The sequence below is a fragment of the Octopus sinensis genome, linkage group LG2, assembly GCF_006345805.1.
Source record: "Octopus sinensis linkage group LG2, ASM634580v1, whole genome shotgun sequence".
In the NCBI taxonomy this organism is placed as follows: Eukaryota; Metazoa; Mollusca; class Cephalopoda; order Octopoda; family Octopodidae; genus Octopus; species Octopus sinensis.
In genome coordinates this window covers 97,302,600-97,322,496 of record NC_042998.1, presented here as the reverse complement: position 1 = coordinate 97,322,496, position 19,897 = coordinate 97,302,600, and the positions used below count along the sequence as shown (strand labels likewise).

At 32.5% G+C, this 19,897-nt stretch overlaps 1 protein-coding gene across 2 annotated transcripts in view; it reads left to right on the top strand.

The window, feature by feature from the left end:
* LOC115225415 (hemicentin-1-like) overlaps nucleotides 1-19,897 on the top strand; it is a 410,505-nt gene that overhangs the window by 257,557 nt on the left and 133,051 nt on the right. For both annotated transcript variants that reach the window (XM_036498554.1, XM_036498555.1), the window contains exons 23-30: nucleotides 402-683; nucleotides 1,327-1,608; nucleotides 2,141-2,422; nucleotides 9,208-9,492; nucleotides 11,081-11,368; nucleotides 12,329-12,610; nucleotides 13,464-13,748; nucleotides 18,159-18,449. In XM_036498554.1, the coding sequence (XP_036354447.1) occupies nucleotides 402-683; nucleotides 1,327-1,608; nucleotides 2,141-2,422; nucleotides 9,208-9,492; nucleotides 11,081-11,368; nucleotides 12,329-12,610; nucleotides 13,464-13,748; nucleotides 18,159-18,449 (2,277 nt within the window). The remainder of the gene's footprint in view (nucleotides 1-401; nucleotides 684-1,326; nucleotides 1,609-2,140; nucleotides 2,423-9,207; nucleotides 9,493-11,080; nucleotides 11,369-12,328; nucleotides 12,611-13,463; nucleotides 13,749-18,158; nucleotides 18,450-19,897) is intronic.

Sequence of the window (19,897 nt, the reverse complement as noted above, 5' to 3'; positions counted from 1 at the left end):
TCAAATAGCACTAAAGTTCTGGATAGGTGGGATTTCTTGATCCTCTTGAATTTGCAGTATTTCATACTAGTAAGATAATTTAAACTACTAAGGTCTTTTCAAAGTCATGAAATAAGATATTTCCACATGTAACCATCATTCATCATGTTGCTACTGAAGTTATGCATGTCTAGGAAGAAAATGCCTCAAAACAAATGAAATATCTCAACTGTACTAAGATAAAACATCTTAAAACAATTATCTCAACTATGCAGGCAAGTTGGGTGATAAATGAAAGAAAACATTATAGTAAATAACAACTTTTACCGTAAATTCTGGCATCTAATTAAGACAATTTGATGTATTGGATATGTGCTAAACTGTATGAAGATTGTCAGAGAATTCCTTTCTTGTATTTACAGTTCCACCAAGGATCAAAGATTCTGAAAACGTTAAAAGGAAAGAAATTTTAATTCGAAAGTCCTTGACTCTCTTATGCCAGGCATCTGGAATTCCCCCACCCAAAATCACATGGTATAAATCAAATAAACCAATTTCTTTCCCTAATTCAAACTATTCTTTCAATGAAGATCACAAAATTCTGAGGATTAATTCTGTTAATATAACAGACAGAGCACGATATATGTGTAATGCAAAGAATACAGCTGGGGAGAGAGAAAAAGTTTTTGATGTAGTCGTATTAAGTGAGTATATTTTGTCTCCAATTCCTTGAGTGATTTAAATTTTTAATTTAAAGAAATTCAATTTTGGTTTGTAACCAAAGAAGTATTTGACTGAAATATTTGGTTTCAAGATTTTGTTAATGATTAAAGTTTGCATAAAAGGAGAAAACACCATTCAATGTAGACATTTTGAGCAGAATTCATTTACATTCAGAATTCAAATCCTGCTGATATAAACTTTACCTTTCATCTTTCCTGGGTTGATAAAATACTCAAATCCAGTACTCATGTATTAGGTTTGATCCAATTGATTACAGCCTCCACCAAAATTTGTAGCCAGTACTAGAAATTGATAATGATGATGAGGAGAAGGCGGTGGATGATGACAACAACAGCAATGATAACAACAACGATGATGGCTACAGCACTGATAATAATGACAGTGACAATGATGACAGAAACCTTTTGAAAAAACATTCTCCAATTTTTTGCTATTTTATCTCCAATTTTCCAAAATTACCAGAAATGTACATATTGCCTGCTTTAATGAAAATAGTTACAATTCACTCAGTATTTCTCTGAAATATCTTATGAATTGACAGATATATTTTATAATTGAAATATCGAACTGGAAAAACTAAAATGTATTCTATTTCCTTTGTAGTTCCTGCATACATAGAAACAGAATCAAAGATTATTGACACAAAAATTCTCATCAATGAAACAGCCCAGCTTAATTGTATTGCAAGAGGTGTTCCAAAGGTGAAAGTACGTTGGTTTAAAGATGGAAAACCTCTCAACTCAGCAAATAGTCGAATTGAATTTATAACAGATGGACGCCAGCTTCGTGTCAGAGGGGAAGATTTATCTGATAGTGGTATTTATACCTGTACTGCAACAAATAAAGTTGGTTCTGATAAAGTCGAGTATCGGTTAAGTGTCTATGGTATGTTTATATTTCCTTTTTTATTATACTTCACCCCAATGAACTACATAAATATGGGAGAGTATTGTAGTTCACTTGAAGCATTGTGCATTGTTTGTAAAGAATAAAAATTTTGAACGGTACAACAATGCACTATAATGGACTATATACCTGTTGTAATTTAGTAATCCATAGTCTGATATGATATTTTGGAATGAAATTCCTTCTTCAGATATTCTTAGATGGAGTCGCTGTTATAATCGGTTTTCTGTTGGAAAGTGACTCCATTTAAGAATATCTGAAGAAGGAATGTGAAATAAAGTATCTTGCTCAAGTACACAACACACCACTGGGTATTGAACTCATGACCTTACAAACATGAACCAAATTTCCTAACTAAATTCCATAACACACCTTCACTCTTACCCATTATAAGATTACATGATATCAATCGGATCAAATTTCAGAGCATAATTTAGTTAAATTTTATTTGAATTAATACTAAAACAAGTGAAAATTTAATTTACAATTTTTATCTCTTTTATTTCAATAGCTCCTGCATCAATTAATGCTCTGAATACTGATACATTGCCAAATGTTTTACAAAATGGAACAATAAAACTACACTGTCCAGCTTTTGGTGTCCCATTCCCAAGGATTGTATGGCTAAAAGGAAACAAGTTGGTTAATGAAGAAAAAGGACACATTACATATTTGGAAAATGGAATTTACTTAGAATTAAGAGATGTAGATATCTCGGATGCTGGATTTTACACTTGCACTGCAATAAATGAAGCTGGGAAAGAAGATTTACATTTTAACTTACAGGTTTCAAGTAAGTATGCCAATAAAATCTTCAAGGACATTTTCATATTTGAAGTTTCATGAAACATGTAAAGATTTTAATTTTCTACCAGAAAAATATTAATAGTTACAAACTAGAGTGACACACTTTCTGTCATGGAATCAACAGAGGAAATATATTATGATGGTGATAATTATACTTGTTTTACAGCCAACAACTACTGTGGTAGCTGAAGCTAAACAATATTAAAAATTATATACTATGTATATATATATATATATATAATAATAATAATAATAATAATAATAATAATAATAATAATAATAATAATGATAATAATAATAATAATATATAATAATAATAATATATAATAATAATAATAATAATAATAATAATAACTCCAAACTTACAGGGAAAAATTCAATTTAGTATTAAATTAAATTTCACAATATAAATATATATGTGAAGTTAAAGCCACAAAATGTAAGTAGTCTTTTTACTTATTATATATTGGTTATTCATTTTTTATAATTTTTGTGATCTAGTTATATGTTTTATAATATATTTTATTTTTTCTTTATGATTTGGTTTATGTTTGTCATTGCTTGAATTACATAATAGTGGTTTGTCTTTAATTTATATATATACATATACACTCAGTAATATCTCACTTTATGATGAGGACCACTTTACGAGACCCCCAGGTTTATGGGTTTTACTTTTCAAGCATGAGATCCAAATTTTGAATGAAGTGTAGAAGTTTCTACTACCATAACAAATGCTTCTGCATGTTACCAAGGAATTTATAGAGAGCAAAAAAAAAAAAGCTTCTTCTAAGCAAACAAATCTGGACTTGTTTTTTAAAAAGAAATCTACAAGTCTATGAGTGCTTGTGAATCAATAATCACGTCTACAAGTGATGGCGTGTGTGAGTCTACTGTGAGTGTATGTGATTCAGAAAACGATTATAATAATGATATTTTTCATTATAAATGATCTTGACATTTTTTTTCGCTTTACATAAAATATTCTTTACATGTTTACTGTTGTTGTATTGCCATTTATTTACAAGTATTATAGATTTCATAGGTAAAATATTTTTCTGGGAACAAATTACAATTTATAATATTGCTACTATGGGAAATTATTGCTCTGCTTTATGAGTGGTCTCTGGAAACAAAGTAACTCATATATTGAGCCATTACTGTGTGTATATATATATAAAACCAAGTAAGTTAGGGGTTATGGATCCAACCCCCTAAGGGATAATATTTATCCAATATACTGTTGGTATAATACCCAAATTCTTAATACACAAGTGTTTTTAATTGCAATGCAATTAACTTATCTATTGCATTAAATGGGTGAAGGTAAAGAAACATTTTACCATTAATTTATAATACAAATAAGAAAATGCAGAAACAATTTAGTTGGTTCATCAGCTTTCAGATATTAGAATGTTGACTTATTTATTCATTTAACAAAAACGAGAACCTTAATAACATACATATATACATTATAATTCAATACATGTAAGATTTTTATAATTGTATTCTTATCTTATATGTATTGAATTATAATGTATATATGTATGTTATTAAGGTTCTTGTTTTTGTTAAATGAATAAGTCAACATTCTAATATCTGAAAGCTGATGAACCAACTAAATCGTTTCTCCATTTTCTTATTTGTATTATATATGTATGTATGTATGTATGTATGTATGTATGTATATATGTATGTATGTATGTATGTGTGTGTGTGTATGTATGTATGTATGTATGTATGTATGTATGTATGTATGTAGTATGTATGTATGTATAAATCACAATATACAGATTCAAGTAATCCAGCAGTACTCATAAAAAAGCCCCTTAATGTATCATTCTACAAAAAATACAGAATATATAATACAATACAACAGAAAACAATAAAGAGTGTGTGTAAAATCAAAAATGACAAAGAAATAGCTTGATGAAATTTCATTTAACAAAACAAAATTTCTAATATCAGGACAAATTGTTTTGTAACTTAAAAACATGTAAATAATTTATATTATTATATTTAATAATAGTTAATATCTTATATGACTGCATTAGTGCAAAATGCAAAAAATACTTTAAAATAATGCAGAACTTAAGCTATGTCCTCAGGTGAAAGAAAGTCAATATAAATTACTTACGTTTTTTAAGTCACAAAGCAATTTGTTGTCATATTAGAAATTTCTTGTTAGATAAAATTTCATCAAACTATTTTTCTGTCATTTGTGACTTTATATATACATATATATGTACATATATATATATATATATATATATATATATATATATATATATATATATATATATATATATATATATATATAGGTGCAGACATGACTGTGTAGTAAATAGCTTGCTTCCCAGCTGCCCAACCACATGGCTCAGAGTTCAGTCCCACTGCATGTCACATTGAGCAAGTGTCCTCTATTATAACATCGGGCTAACCAAAGCCTTGTGAGTGGATTTGGTAGACAGAAACTGAAAGTCTGTTGTATATATGTATATATACATCTATGTGTGTGTCTTTGTGTCTATGTTTGTTTCCACCACTACTACTTGATAACCGGTGCTGGTGTGTTTATGTCCCTGTAACTTAGTAGTTTGGTTTAAGAGACCAATAGAGTGAGTACCAGGCTTTAAAAATGTAAATGCTGGCTGGGGTTGATACATTTAGCTAAAATTTCAAGATGGTGATCCAGCATGGCTGCAGTCCAATGACTGAAACAAATAAAAAGTAAAAGATCATCATCATCATCATCATCATCGTTTAACGTTCTCCTTCCAATCTGGCATGGGTTGGACATTTTGACAGAAACTGGCCTGACAGGAGCCTGTGCCATGCTTTGGAGTGTGTTTGGTCATGGTTTTTACAACTGGATGTCCTTCCTAACACAAACCACTCAGTAGAGTGAGCTACACACACATGCACACACGCACACACACACACACATGTATGTATGTATGATGAAGACGATACATTTAATGCCCACTTTCCATATTGTCCTTGACTGGAATTGTGAGCTGCAAGGCAGTGTTAAGTTCCAGTGCCAACTTTGACATGGTTTCTATGGCTGGATACCCTCCCTAATGCCAATCATGTTACAGAGTATACTGGGAGGTGGGATGCTGGCAATGGTGAGGTTGCTAAGTAACTTGCACGACACAAAAAGTATAGTGAGAGGAAAAGAAAAAAATTTCTCAATAGTAAGTGAGAAATATTCGAGAAAGGAAGGTGGCTTTATGCCAGATGTTGCAAGGCTAGGATAAGATAGATAGACAAGCACAGGTGTCCTGCTATAGAGGGGACATGTGACTACAGGGGTTACAAGTGAATTGAGTGAGTGATGAACAAGGGCAGAACTGTGGTTGGAGGGAAATATCAGTATGAAGAGAAGTAAGATGAGAGATATAGGAATAGCTCAGGAAGGAGAATAGCTCAGGAAAGAGAATAGATCATAAAGTAGCAGAATGATGTGTAAGGTAGGATCAGTAGAGAGAGAGATACAGAGGTACATGAGGGAGATACAGAGGTACATGAGGGCTATAATGGTGTGCGCGCGCACACACATATCACGTGATCAATCCAACTATCAGATGTTGTTATACATAGCCAGTCACAATGCGCTTTGCATCATTTTATCTTCTGAATGATGCCACTCTGCTGGCCTGGTGAGCCGGCCAACATTGCCTCTGATCAGAAGCTTAGTCCATTGCATGGTTATTCATTTATAGATGAGTAGACTGGAACAATGTGAAACGAAGTCTTTTGCTCAAAAATACAATGTACAGCCAGTCTGAGAATTAAAACAATAGCCTCATAATCATGTGTACAACACCAGTAAGAATTAAGACAATGGCTTCATGATCATGTGTGCAACACCCCTAACTACTAGGGCAACTATTACTTTCAAATAGCCCCTCAAATATGGAAAATATTTTGGACCGTCAATGAATTATAAGACTTGTCCATGTTAAGCTAAAATGTTCAAAAACAAATGTTATCACTACCCAGATATCTCCCACATTGTTCAGAGCATGCGAACATGCTGGAGAATTGAAGCTGTGAAAATATTTTATTTATTATATTGCAAAAGGCAGTAATATTGTTGGGGCAGCAAGAGAGTTATTTCCCTTGTAACTTGTTTTTATGTAGCACATTTTACACACATACACATGCACACACGCATGCACATGCACACACACACACACACACACACACACACACACACACACACACACACACACACACACACACATGCACACATGCACATACATAGTAATGGTGTGGTAGAAGACAGAAAGTGAGAAAGTACAAGACAGAAAAAGTACAAGAGAGAGAAAGGAAGAAACAGGAGAGATGAGACAGATAGAGAGAAAGGAGAGGTGAAAATTTGGAGAGAAATGAAAGTATGTAAGGAAAAGAAAAATTACTTAATATAAAAAATGTGAACCTAAAAAATTCTATGTTGGATCAAAAGTTAGTTGCTTACAAAATTTACTGGGGAAAACTAAATCTTATTCTGGAGGAAAAGTGTTTGAGACAGGTGTGTCCAGTGTCTAAATATGAATTTTCTCTTGTGTACACATCCAATGATTCGTGCTTGCTTCATTTCACTGTAGGTTTTGCAAATCATCAATATTCAAATCTCATTTCTTGCTACTATACAGCATCACACTTTCTACACAAGCATTAAACGGTTTGTCTGCACATACATGTACACACACATATGCAAACTCTCTCTCTCTCTCTCACACACACACACACACACACACACACACAGACACATATCACAAACATATACATCATCATCATCATCATTATCATCATCATTTCATTCTGCTTTCCATCCTATCTTGGATTGTATGGGTTGTCATGCTCCAAGTCAGTTCATATTTGGTGTTTAAACATATGCATGCATATATAAGAATGCAAACGTGTATATATATATATGCTCGTACACACACATATGCACACACACACACTCACATACACACATATGCATATATGACAGGCTCCTCGCAGTTTCTTATTTCTTTATTGCCCATAAGGGGCTAAACATAGAGGGGACAAACAAGGACAGACAAAGGGATTAAGTCAATTACGTCGACTCCAGTGTATAACTGGTACTTAATTTATCGAACCTGAAAGGATGAAAGGTAAAGTCGACCTCGGCAGAATTTGAACTCAGAACATAATGGCAGACGAAATTCTACTAAGCATTTCGCCCAGTGTGCTAACGTTTCTGGCAACTCACCGCCTATCAGTTTCTGTCCAACAAATCCATTTCAAAAGTATTGGTCAGCCTGGGACTGTAGTAAAAGACACTTTCCAAGGTGCCATGCAGAAAGACTGAACAACAACTCACTTATTTCAAAGACGTTAATATTTTCCCAGATCTAGACATGCTTTTCACAGCAGACGGGAAACAAACATTCTTGTTTGTATAGAGATGGTGCTCATTTAGAACCATGATATGATGTCAAGTGACAGGTACACACAAAAATACACACACACATATGTGCACACGTGTGTGTATGTATGTGTGTGTGTGCTTTTTTTCTGTTTCCATCTACCAAATCCACTCTCAAGGTTTTGGATACCCTGGAGTAATAGTACTAGATACTTGCCCAGAGTGCCACACATTGGGACAGGGCCCAAAACAACATGCTTGGGAAGCAGGCTTCATGACCACAAAGCCATACCTGCACCTATAACATAAACATTTTTCATTTTTATCTTTTTTCATTCAATTGCAGCTACATTTTTGCCAATTGCTATAAATATAACTAAATGTTTTCTTACATTTTTATATACTCTTTTACTCTTTCACTAGCGGCCATGCTGGAGCACTGCCTTTATAGTCGAGCAAATTGACCCCAGAGCTTATTCTTTGTAAGCCTAGTACTTAGTCTATCGGTCTCTTTTGCTGAGCTGCTAAGTTACAGGGACGTAAGCACACCAGCATTGGTTGTCAAGCAATGTTGGGGGGGGGGGACAAACACAAACACACACACACACACACATATATATATATATACATATGAAAAAAGATTCTTCCAGTTTCCATCTACCAAATCTACTCACAGTAGAAGACACTTGCCCAAGGTGCCACGCAGCAGGACTGAACCCGGAACCATGTGGTTGGTAAGCAAGCTACTTACCACACAGCCACTCCTGTGCCTAAATATATATATATATATAAATATATATATATATATATATTATATATATATATATATATATATATATATATATATATATATATATATATATATATATATCTTAGTATTTTTATAGAAAATATTATCTTCATTTTCTTTATTCCTCAAACTAAAAAAATTCCTTATTATGTTAAAGGTAAAGGAGAGGAACAACAAGAGGATCATGGTGATATTTTAACATCAGTGGAAAAAATAAAAATATCAAAAAAATTAGAGGCTTATTAAAATTTATGGAGGCACATGGCCTAGTGTTTAGGGTGTTGGACTCATGATCATAAGATTGTCGTTTTGATACCTGGACCGGGTGACATGTTTTGTTCCTGAGCAAAACACTTCATTTCACATTGCTCCAGTCCACTCAGCTGCCAAAAATGAGTAATCCTGTGACAGATCGGCATCCTGTCCAGGTGAGGAATTTATTTGCCAAGGAAACTGGCCCTTATGAGTCTGGTATGGCTTAAGAAGGAAACATTTCTTTTTTTTCTTTTTATATTATTGAAATTTACTACTTAATTTGTAACTAATACAGCTTCCCCTTTTTTCTATTTTATAGTACCACCATATATATCTGAAGGAAGATTAATCCCGAATCCTACTGCAACAGTAAATACAAGTATAATCATCCATTGTCCAGCTTCTGGTATCCCAGAGCCCACAATAAAATGGTTGCGAAATAATCAGCCCTTTGTGCCAGATTACTACCCTAACATACTTATTCAGGATAATGGCAAAAACTTCATAATTGAACCAGTAAAACTCACAGATAAAGCCATATATACCTGTATAGCATCCAATATAGCTGGTAAAGCAAGAGCAAATTTTGACTTTGCTGTATGGGGTAAGAAATATGTTGTTTTTTTTGTTGTTTTATTTTTATTAGCTTATGAAAGTATTTAAAATCTATTCTTAAAAATCAGGCATTTACGAAATCTTTATAAATTTTGAAATTTTTAAAACTTTAATTACTCTGTAAAATTTTTAATTTTCAAATGTAGAACAAAAGCTGATGAAAATTGTTTGGTCTGTAGTTATTACTTGCTGAAAACTTGTCTTTATTATATTAAAATAATATTTGGAACATGAGTTGATTCTAGGCATTTATGTATCGTACTTAATGTATGATACATAGATGCCTTGTTGATAGGCTAGTTACGGCAGTATTTGTCCTGAGATAACATCTCTGATAGACATGCTGTGTTAATAAACATTATGAATATCAGAGAGAGAGAGAGAGAGAAAGAGAGAGAAACAAATACAAATGAATTAGAAAATAGCAGTAAATAAAGACCAGTAAGGAAACAAATGTGAAAAAGACTGAAAAATAAATATTTAATTAGTTATACCAACAAAATGTTATTTATGAAAAATGTTATTTTAAAAATCAAAAAGTAACTCCCTATTTATTGGCTGAACGAGCCATCAAGCAAAGCTTAAAATCTCAGCTGAAACAAATTTAATAATAAATTTGACTCTATTTTTGATACTGAGTTTCTCCATCAGTAATTGCTCCATTGTAATTCTTAAACTTGTTTAAGATATTAACCTTAAACTAACATTCAAAACTTCAACAAATATTTTTCTATTTGAATTTATATATATTTTAGATAATTGATACGTTTTTGAAGAATATTTTTTTTTTTACAAAATTAGAACCAGTGGTAATTATGTAGTTGGATTATTTTTCAGATATTGACTTTTAGACAGAACCAGCCAAATTCAAATCAAATCAAATCAAATTTATTGGCAGGAGGAGAGCACAATGTGCTTAAGCCATGTAAAAAAAACAAAAGAAAAATAACCCAGTTATTGTTATATACAGTTTTATACTTAGTCGCCACGGTTGTCCAGAGCCTCTTTGAACAGGGGAATGGTGGGTAGTTGAATGACATCTTGTGGTAGCTTGTTCCATGGGGCTATGATACAGGCGGAGAATGCAGCCTGCCATCTGTTGAGTCAAAAGTGTCGGGGATAGAGTTTGGGATCATGCCCACGAAGACCTCTATCCATTGATAATAGCATATATTTGTTATTATCCAATTATTGGCTATTGTTACTTAGAATATTCTGAATCACCTTTCCCTAATGTTTTTCAATTTTCACATGGATGTAGTGAATAAAGCTTACATAAATGGCGGTGCCCCAGCATGGCCACAGCTCATTAGCTGAAACTGGAAAAATCAAAATCAAAATCAATAACAGCAAACCCAAGAGTTTTATAGTCTACAAAATGTAGCCTTAAACATGTTTAATATATTCATGGATAATAAGTTAGCCTAAGATGCACAAAGTGATGTGAAATAAAGTTAATCTTTTCTATATTTTGTTTTTTTTTGCAGCCGGAGCAAATTTTCCTTTTTACTGTCTCCATTGTTATTTTTATTTTATTTTTCTTATTAAAAATTCTTGGTTTTTATTCTTTCCACTAGTTCCACCAAAAATCGATCGCACTGATATCCATACTAAGTTGAAAATAATAAAAGGTCATTCTGTAACTATCAGTTGTCCAGTGACAGGTATTCCAATGCCTGAAATCAAATGGCTAAAAGATCATGACGATTTTATTCCAGATCCACTTGATCTGCGTGTATTAATTCTTTCAAAAGGAATGCAAATAAAGATAAGCAATGCAAGTGAAACTGATAGTGCTTATTACTCTTGTATAGCAGAAAATCCATCTGGATCAGACCTGGAGCATTTTGATCTGGATGTACTTGGTAAATATACTTACAATACATAACAATCTAATAGAGTTTAACATTTTTCTTTTTCAAATGAAAATGGCAATATTTTGTTTTGTATTTGGTTTGCAAGATTCTTGATATGAACTCATATGCTGAAGCAAATTTTGTTGCATTTCAAGAACCAGTGCATGTATTTATAATATATGCGCTGGTTCTATATTCATTTCTTTATTTTTATAAGTCAGTTGGTTAACCATTTAACTAATTGATTGTTTTGACTAATTATTTGGTCAATCAGTCAGCTAAATTTGTCAAAGTCCTTTCATAACCTCTGCAAGAGTAAAGAGGGTATGTTGTTGATGAGGTTGTAAATGGCAACAAAAGAACTTCGACAGACCTAGCTGATTGATTGATTGATTAACTGAATGGTTAATCAGACAACTGATTATTTAATTGGCTAAATAGTTAACCAATTGACAAGTGAAAATAAAGAAGTGAAATGGAACCAGCGCATATGTTTATTTTTTCAAGACACAATAAAACAGCAGTTTCATATAAATATAGTATTGGTTACTTAACGTTCTTTCAAAAATAAAATTTATCAATAATAAAAAATACCAGAAGGGTTTTTTTTTTAATTTTAATTTGTAATTGAATCTACTGTCTCTTGAACTACTCTTTGGATGTTCTACTAACTCAGCTATTTTGTCAAACTTGAGGGTTTAGGAAACACTCTTTTCCAATGAAAATATTAACTAAAAAGGATAGCATCAAAATTTTTCTTCTTTGATTTTCCTTTATTTCTTCATTCAGATCTTCTAAATTCAGATGTAAATGTTAAAACCAGTGTAACCTTCTTATTATCAATCTTTAATGTATGCTACTAACATTACACATTGTATCACATTTGAATTAAATGTTAAGCAATCGAGTGTATATAACTGTTTTTGTTCCTATGTCATTTTCTATAACAACTAACTTCTCTCTTTGTAGTTCCACCCAGTATTGATGAATCAAATATAGTTTACAATCCCAGAGTAGTTCTGAACAGAACTTTAATCTTAGAATGTCCAGTTTCTGGTGTTCCAAAACCATCAATTAAATGGATGTTTAATTCAATTCCATTCGAATACATTCCACATGGTGTTCAACTCAAACATGAAGCAAGGATGTTGATGATCACTCATACAAAGCCTACCCATGCTGGAAAGTATAGCTGTGTGGCCAAAAATGATGCAGGAGAACTTCAGAGAAACTTTAATCTGGAAGTGTTTGGTAAGTAAAATTTAATTAGAAAAATTAACTTTAATCCTTTAGCATTCAGATTATCTGTCAAATGTATTGCTTATTTATTCACATTAAAAAAAATTAATTATGTATTATTTTGTAGCTTAGAGATTTCGAAGCTGTGATAGTTTATTTTTAGAATGATATTGTAGGGTAGGTGTAAGATGGTGGATCTGGTCAGTTTGAACATAAAACAAGTAGAATATTTGGGCCAGATATGGCCAGTTTAAATGCTATTTTATGCTTGTAATACTCTGTAGCCAATTGTTACTTTTGGTACTGACCCTCTACTAAGGCCTCCATCAGTCATTTTTGGTTGGCCATGTCTTTGCAGCTTTTTTATGTAGAAGACTTATAGTTGCTCATGTACACTAGTTCTCACATTTCATGCTACCATACAGAACATGCCTGTCTCTGCCACCTAACATCTGATCAGATGGACATATCCTACATGTCCAAAAAACTTTAAGACATGTGGAGCTGAGGCAAACTGTTAAGAATATATGTAACTCCTAACAACTGCATTGAGTACTAATTTTTTATGCTCATAATTACAAATATACATATATCATCATCATTATCATATTTTAAAGTTTGTTGTCTATGTTGGCATAGGTTGGATAGTTTGACCAGAGCTGGCATTGAGCTACAATTGTCTAAAGTTAATTATTTCTAATTAGATATTTAAGGCTTACTACATTAAATTTGCCAACACTAACATAATTAAATGAGTAAGAATATGAAACATTTTTTTAAATGCTAAAAATTTCCAAACTATGAAAATTGTTTGATAAATATTTCTTCCAGAAGTAATAATTATTCACCCTGTCATCAATTTCAGTACCCCCAACTATACTTCAGGATGGCCTTACAAAAGAGTTTAAGACACTCCAAGATACAACTATACAATTTGAATGTCCAGTACAAGGAACACCAACTCCTGAAATCATGTGGTCAAAAAATCGTACACCAATTTTAGATTCTCCCTATAAGAACTTACAAGTTTCAAACAATGGTCGCAGATTAAAAATTAGCAATATCAAAATTGATGATGCTTCAACTTATACTTGTACAGCCACAAATATAGCTGGTCAAGCAAGAGAGGAGTATATTCTTAAAGTACATGGTAAGATAATTTCTATTCTAACATGACTTATCTTTATAGAATATTTTCATACTTAAGTGCTTGTTTTTTTTTTTCTTCTTTTCATGAGTATAACTATTTTAGTTATTTTATACTAGTAACACAAACACAGATGTTTTATTTAATCCTTCACTAACATCTATGTTCAATTATTTCTTTTAACAGACTTTTATTCATCAAACATTTAACCCTAGTCTGATGATCTGTCTCTCTCTTTTTCTCCCCTGTTATCATTTATCTTTTACTTGTTTCAGTCATTAGACTGTGGCCATGCTGGGGCACTGCTTTGAAGGATTTCAGTTGAACATATTGATCCCAGTGTTTATTTTTTAAAGACTGATACTTATTTTATTGGGGTGTTTTTGTTTGGGTTTTTTTTTTTTTGGCTGAATTGCTAAGTTATGAGGATGTAAACAAATTAACCCCAGTTGTCAAGTGGTTGGGAAGAGACATATGCAGACTCAAAGACTAATTCACACATATATACAACAGGCTCCCCCACAATTTCCGATAACCAAATTCGCTCACAAAGCACTAGTTGGCCCAGGGCTTTAGTTGAAGGCACTTGCCTGAGATGCTACATAGTGAGACTGAACCCGAACTCACGTAGTTGCCAAGTGAACTTCTTAATCACACAGTCATGACTTTTGAATAGTTAATCAGAGATAAAATCGTTTGTTGTGTTGATGGTTTGTCAACCATGCCCTTCAATCCTAGTCCTAATTTTTTTTTTATTTTTGACTTTATACCTTTTACTGTTTTTATATTTTGTTTGGTGCAAGTCCTCTAATATGGAAAATAGTTACCTTTTTACATTTTCTTCTTCTTACCCTATTGTATTTTCTTCTGCTTTTTTTCTTTTTTTTTTTTTTTGCTTTTTTTCTTTTACATAGCATTGCAAATCTGTAATTTATTTTTACACAGAGAACCACCTCAGAATTTCTGCAGTAAAAGCAATCTACTTAAGGGATTTATAACACTGAAATAAAACTGACATGGATAGGATATAGAAAAAAGGATAAAGGATAAAGATCCTTGCTAAACCATATAGACTTATAGGCTGGTTTTCTAGTTTCCATGGCATACATATTCTCCATCTGGATAAGATGCCAATCTGTCACAGGATTACTCACTTTTGCTATCTGAGTGGACTGGAGCAATGTGAAATGAAGCATCTTGCTCAAGAACCCAATGCATCACCTGGTCCAGGAACTGAAACCACAATCTTACAATCATGAGTCCAACACCTTCATACCTTTCTGATTGTATACCATCTCAACTCATCCATCTCTCCTCTTCTTACCACCAATATTATGTCCACTCTCAAGCCTCAGGCATTAACCCTATTTCCAGTTCTTTTTCTTCAGAATGTTGTCTCTCTGGAAATCTCTCTTTACTCTTGTTTTCCCTGCAGCTACCAACTTGCAACTATTCAAGAAGAACATTAAGCATGGAACTTTACCAATCTTAGAGGTTAAGAATAGCCAGAGGCAAAGCCCCTATCCCTAATTCAAACCAAAAGTAATACTAAAATATAATAAAATCCAAACCATACTGATTCTGCTGACACAGAAACCAAAATACTCGATATTCTGAACTATCTGCACCTATTAGCATCCTCATTTATCCATGTTCCTAGCTGATGCAACATCCCTGAATGCTCTTGCTATCCTCTGGACACAACCTTTTACCCTGCCATCATTGCATCTTCCTCTATCAAATGATATGAAGCAATCCACACTTCTTTACTCCATCGCACAACAACCACTAAACCCAGAATTCTCCAACATGCTAAGTCGCTGTGCAAAGGCCTTAAGAACAAGCTACAACCACCAACTAACCAATACACTGCTTCATCTCTGTGTCTCTTCTGCTACAGAAAAAAACTAGCAAGAATCATATCACTTCTGTATTATCAACTGCTCCTCGGAATTTCTTACCTTTAAACATTTCCCCAACAACCAATCATCAAAAGAAGTTTAACATCATATACATTAACTTCTCCAGTTTGAGAGTTCCTGCAAATTTCCCAGGCTTTACCATTCTTCTTTCAAAATATAAAAAGCTATATGGGGGATATCACTGCTACTTAACATTTGTTCGTGCACGTCTTTGTTTATACTACTTTGATTTTTTCTATCATTATTAAGCAAAACTTGATGACATTAATTAATATCCAGTGTTTCAGTTCATTAATTCCATCTAGTAGTTAAAAGTTCAACTATACATCTAGCAAAATCACATTCGTTCTTTCATTTCAGATGGTCAACATTTACTGTCCAGCTTTCACTGATATTTAGGAATAATCTCATGCCACATTAATCAGAAACAGTTTGAGCATAAAAGAAACTTCTTTATAATCAATCAGAACATAACCTTTGGTTTTCACTTGTTCGTTAAAGTCTATAGCCATGCTATTTTAATGATCTCTACCACCTACATCATTAAGTTACAGACAGTTTGATTTTACTGTTCTTTGTATCAATATTCATAAAATATGAGAAATACTGTTAGTGTGTCTGAGATGCTAAGTTGCTAACATGCTACTTCACCTAGTGTGCACCTACCTCCTGCACTATCCACAAAATATTGAATGATCACCGACTATTTTACACACTGATCAATATCATTTGCCTGATGATTTTGATCTGTGGAGGTCCTGCTATCTAATGAGCCAAATCTATGCTAAGTCCCTTTGATTCAAATACTTTCTTTCAGGTTTTGAACCTTACCATTCATTGTGCTATGAAAATCTGGTCATCTTCATATAGAAGTTCCCAAGAGGACATATCCTCCTTTTAGAGCTACTGCAATGAAAAACTGAAGGCTGAGAATAGACTGGTAAACACTTTCCTGGACTTCTAATTCCTCACTATATGCACTCTGTATCTAGTATTCTCATAGAAACCTCCTCATAGCCTATCAATTTGTGGCTTGAGAAACTGCCTTTTTTTAGATAGACAAATTTAAAAGAAATGGTATGTATGAGGAAAATTTGAAAGATTTCTAGAATTATGTTGTATTTCGTGTTCTCAAAAGACTATTTAATGAGAATATTGCTTTGTTTTTTTTTGGGTTTTTTTTTTTTTGCTAAGTCAGAGCGAGAAGATTGAAGCAATTTGAAAATAACATTGTAATGTTTTATCAAACCTGGAGGAATGGAAGACAATATTAATCCAAATTTTCAGATACCTTAATTTTTTTTTCACTCATTGATAATATAATTGCAGTTGTAATTAGAGAAAACTTGTTATAACAGAGATCAGTATTACCTCCTTGCTATAGAAAATGTAAAAGTATCATGAGAAATTGGAGTGGAGATAAAAACAGTATTGTCATTTTGTCAGCAAAGACACAGAATAAGGCATAATACTTGGGCTGTGAATTATGTATAATAGACTGGCTAAGAAATGTGAAGTTCAGAATGTTTCACTGTGCTGTAAAAGAAAATGGATATGCTTTAAACCTCTGGCAGGAAGTGATGATAAAATATTAAATAAACAAGTGAAAATTAGAGATGCCTAAGTCAAAATTCCAGTAATAAAAATGATATTGTTGAAAAATCTAGAAGTGATGGAAGAAGAGGGCAACGAAAATCCAGAAACAAAAACTATGAAACTTAAGCGAACAAGTGGAGCTCTATGTGATCACCCAGCCAGCAAGAAGTAGCAGCCAAATCTCCCACAAATCACATCATACTATCTTAAAAAGAGAAGGATACATTGGACAGTGTAGCTCCTGATATAGAAAATGACAGGATGGTCATGGTTGGAATGCTTTTGAACATAAGTCTGCTTTATCTGGTTTGATCTGAGTCTAAGCAACAACAGCAAGAGCTTTAATTAGATCAGAACGACAGCAAATAAAAAGAATATACCAACATTATTTATGTATACTTCTTGATTTTTTGATGAACCTTATTTCCAAATGAAATACTTCTTCATTATTAGTATGTCATCAAAAACGTCAATGTGACACTTAGAATTTAAAAAAAACCACAAGATATACAAAATTTACATCGAGCATCCTCATTAGAACATCTTTTATTTGTAGCTATTTCAAAACCCTAAAAAGAAAAGGTTTTGTAAGTGTCCAGTTATACAGGATGGACTATATATTCAAATTTAAAACGTATTGATGCTTTTTATATATTAATAAAAAATATTCAGTTTTGGGTGCACCAAAGCTGTGGTAAGTTCTAACAGACTGAATATATTATCTAGATTGTTATTATCCTTGTATGGACAACACAATTTTCAATGTTCTCCTGCCTAAGAAACAAATCCTTAAGTATCCTACTGCTATTTTAAAGCAACATTTCCCATTTCTGAAAATTTAAGTGTTTTATCTTTAAAATATGTTATTTAATTGTCATATTATTTTAACCAACAGTCCCACCAAAAATTCAAGATGGACATATCCAAGAAAAAGTTGAAGCCAATAAATCTAAACCACTGTTGCTAGAATGTGTCACTTCTGGTGTTCCTTCTCCAAATGTTATTTGGTTTAAAAATAATGAATTGATAGACTTTGAAGAAAAGTCCAATATGCGAGCTATTCAAATTGAAAATAAATGGCAATTACAAGCTATTTGGACTGAACCAGAAGATACTGGACGATATTCTTGCCAAGCCTCAAATCCAGCTGGAGATGCAATAAAGCATTTTGATGTCAGTATACATGGTAAGAAATCTATGAATTTTATATATTTTTTTTCCAGTACTTTTTAAGTTTTGTATTTGTGGTCCTGAGATAATGACTGAAAGAGTATGATTACAAATATAAGCGACCCAAATGGAGTGTGTGTAGCTCAAAGATCGAGGAATCTTTCCAAGTTGAGTTACTATTTCTCTACGTTGAGAGATCACAGTTTCATTACTATAGAATGTTGTAGGAAAGAATTGCAAGAGAGATTCTTCAAGCTAAGGCAACCACCAGGAGGCCTAAAGGTAGACCAAGAATAACAATATTCAGAGCCAGTCGGTGATGCTGAGGAATCCATCCAGATAGTTTAATGATAGCTGCTTCTGATAGGGTGGGCCCTATGGAGGAAATGCTTGAGGACTCTACCCCCACTACCCTACCAGGGTGAAGAAAATGAATGGATAGATAGATGTATTTAAAGAAATTTGAAAATTTTTGATAAAAATTGGTATTTTATTTGTTAAGTGGATCAGAAAATTAGAGTACGTAGAAGTGTTTAAAGAAATACTTAATCCAATGTATAATGAGTTGAACAAATTCCCTTGAATTTATCTTTCATAAAAAGTACCTTCATTGGCACCATAAATGGTGAATTATTTAGAAATATTGTTCCAACTTTATTGTTCTGTAATCAAGGAAGGTAACAGATGTTACTGACACAGTTGATAAAAAGTCAGTATTCTGAATTTATATCAGTGATGTCTATCTTCATGATGCTGATGATGATGTAGGCCATTGTTATCTCTTCTCTCAACCCATTTTCAAGTTTGGTTCCTAAATATGAGCAAGTGGGCCAATATGTTTTGATGGCCGAAATCATCAGAATAGTAGATCGGCACATGCTTCACAAGAGTTGAAGAACTGAATACAGCTTTGTTCTATTTTGCTTTGTATTTCAGTATTTTTCTATATTTTATCTTGTATAAATTTTAAGGAATCAGAATTGTTGTGTCTTAAGACATTCGAAATTGGGATTTGGAGGTTAAAAGCAACTGCATTTCATATCAGTAACCAGTCAACTACAAAATAGAAATGGATGCTGTTTATCAGACAGACTCTAACACAGTTTTTATGCTTTACCAATGAGCTGTATCTTAACCTTCTGGTAACCACATCTATAATGAAGTATACTGTTCAATTAATTTTATTCCAGTCAATTATTTTAAAGGTTTAGTAAAACAAATAGCAAACGTCATCATTATTAAAAATTTCTTTGGAATACAGCTTAACATAAAAGTTTTACATAAAGTTACAAATAAAAGTTTTAATTTAAATTTAAATACTATAAAATTAAAGGTTTTAGTATTAAAAAGCTGGTTTGGTGTAAAAAGGATTAATTTCACAGTTGTATTTCAATTTCTTATTTTAATGTAGTAATAATTTGTAACATTTGACAATGAATTTTAACAAAATTTATTATATTAAAA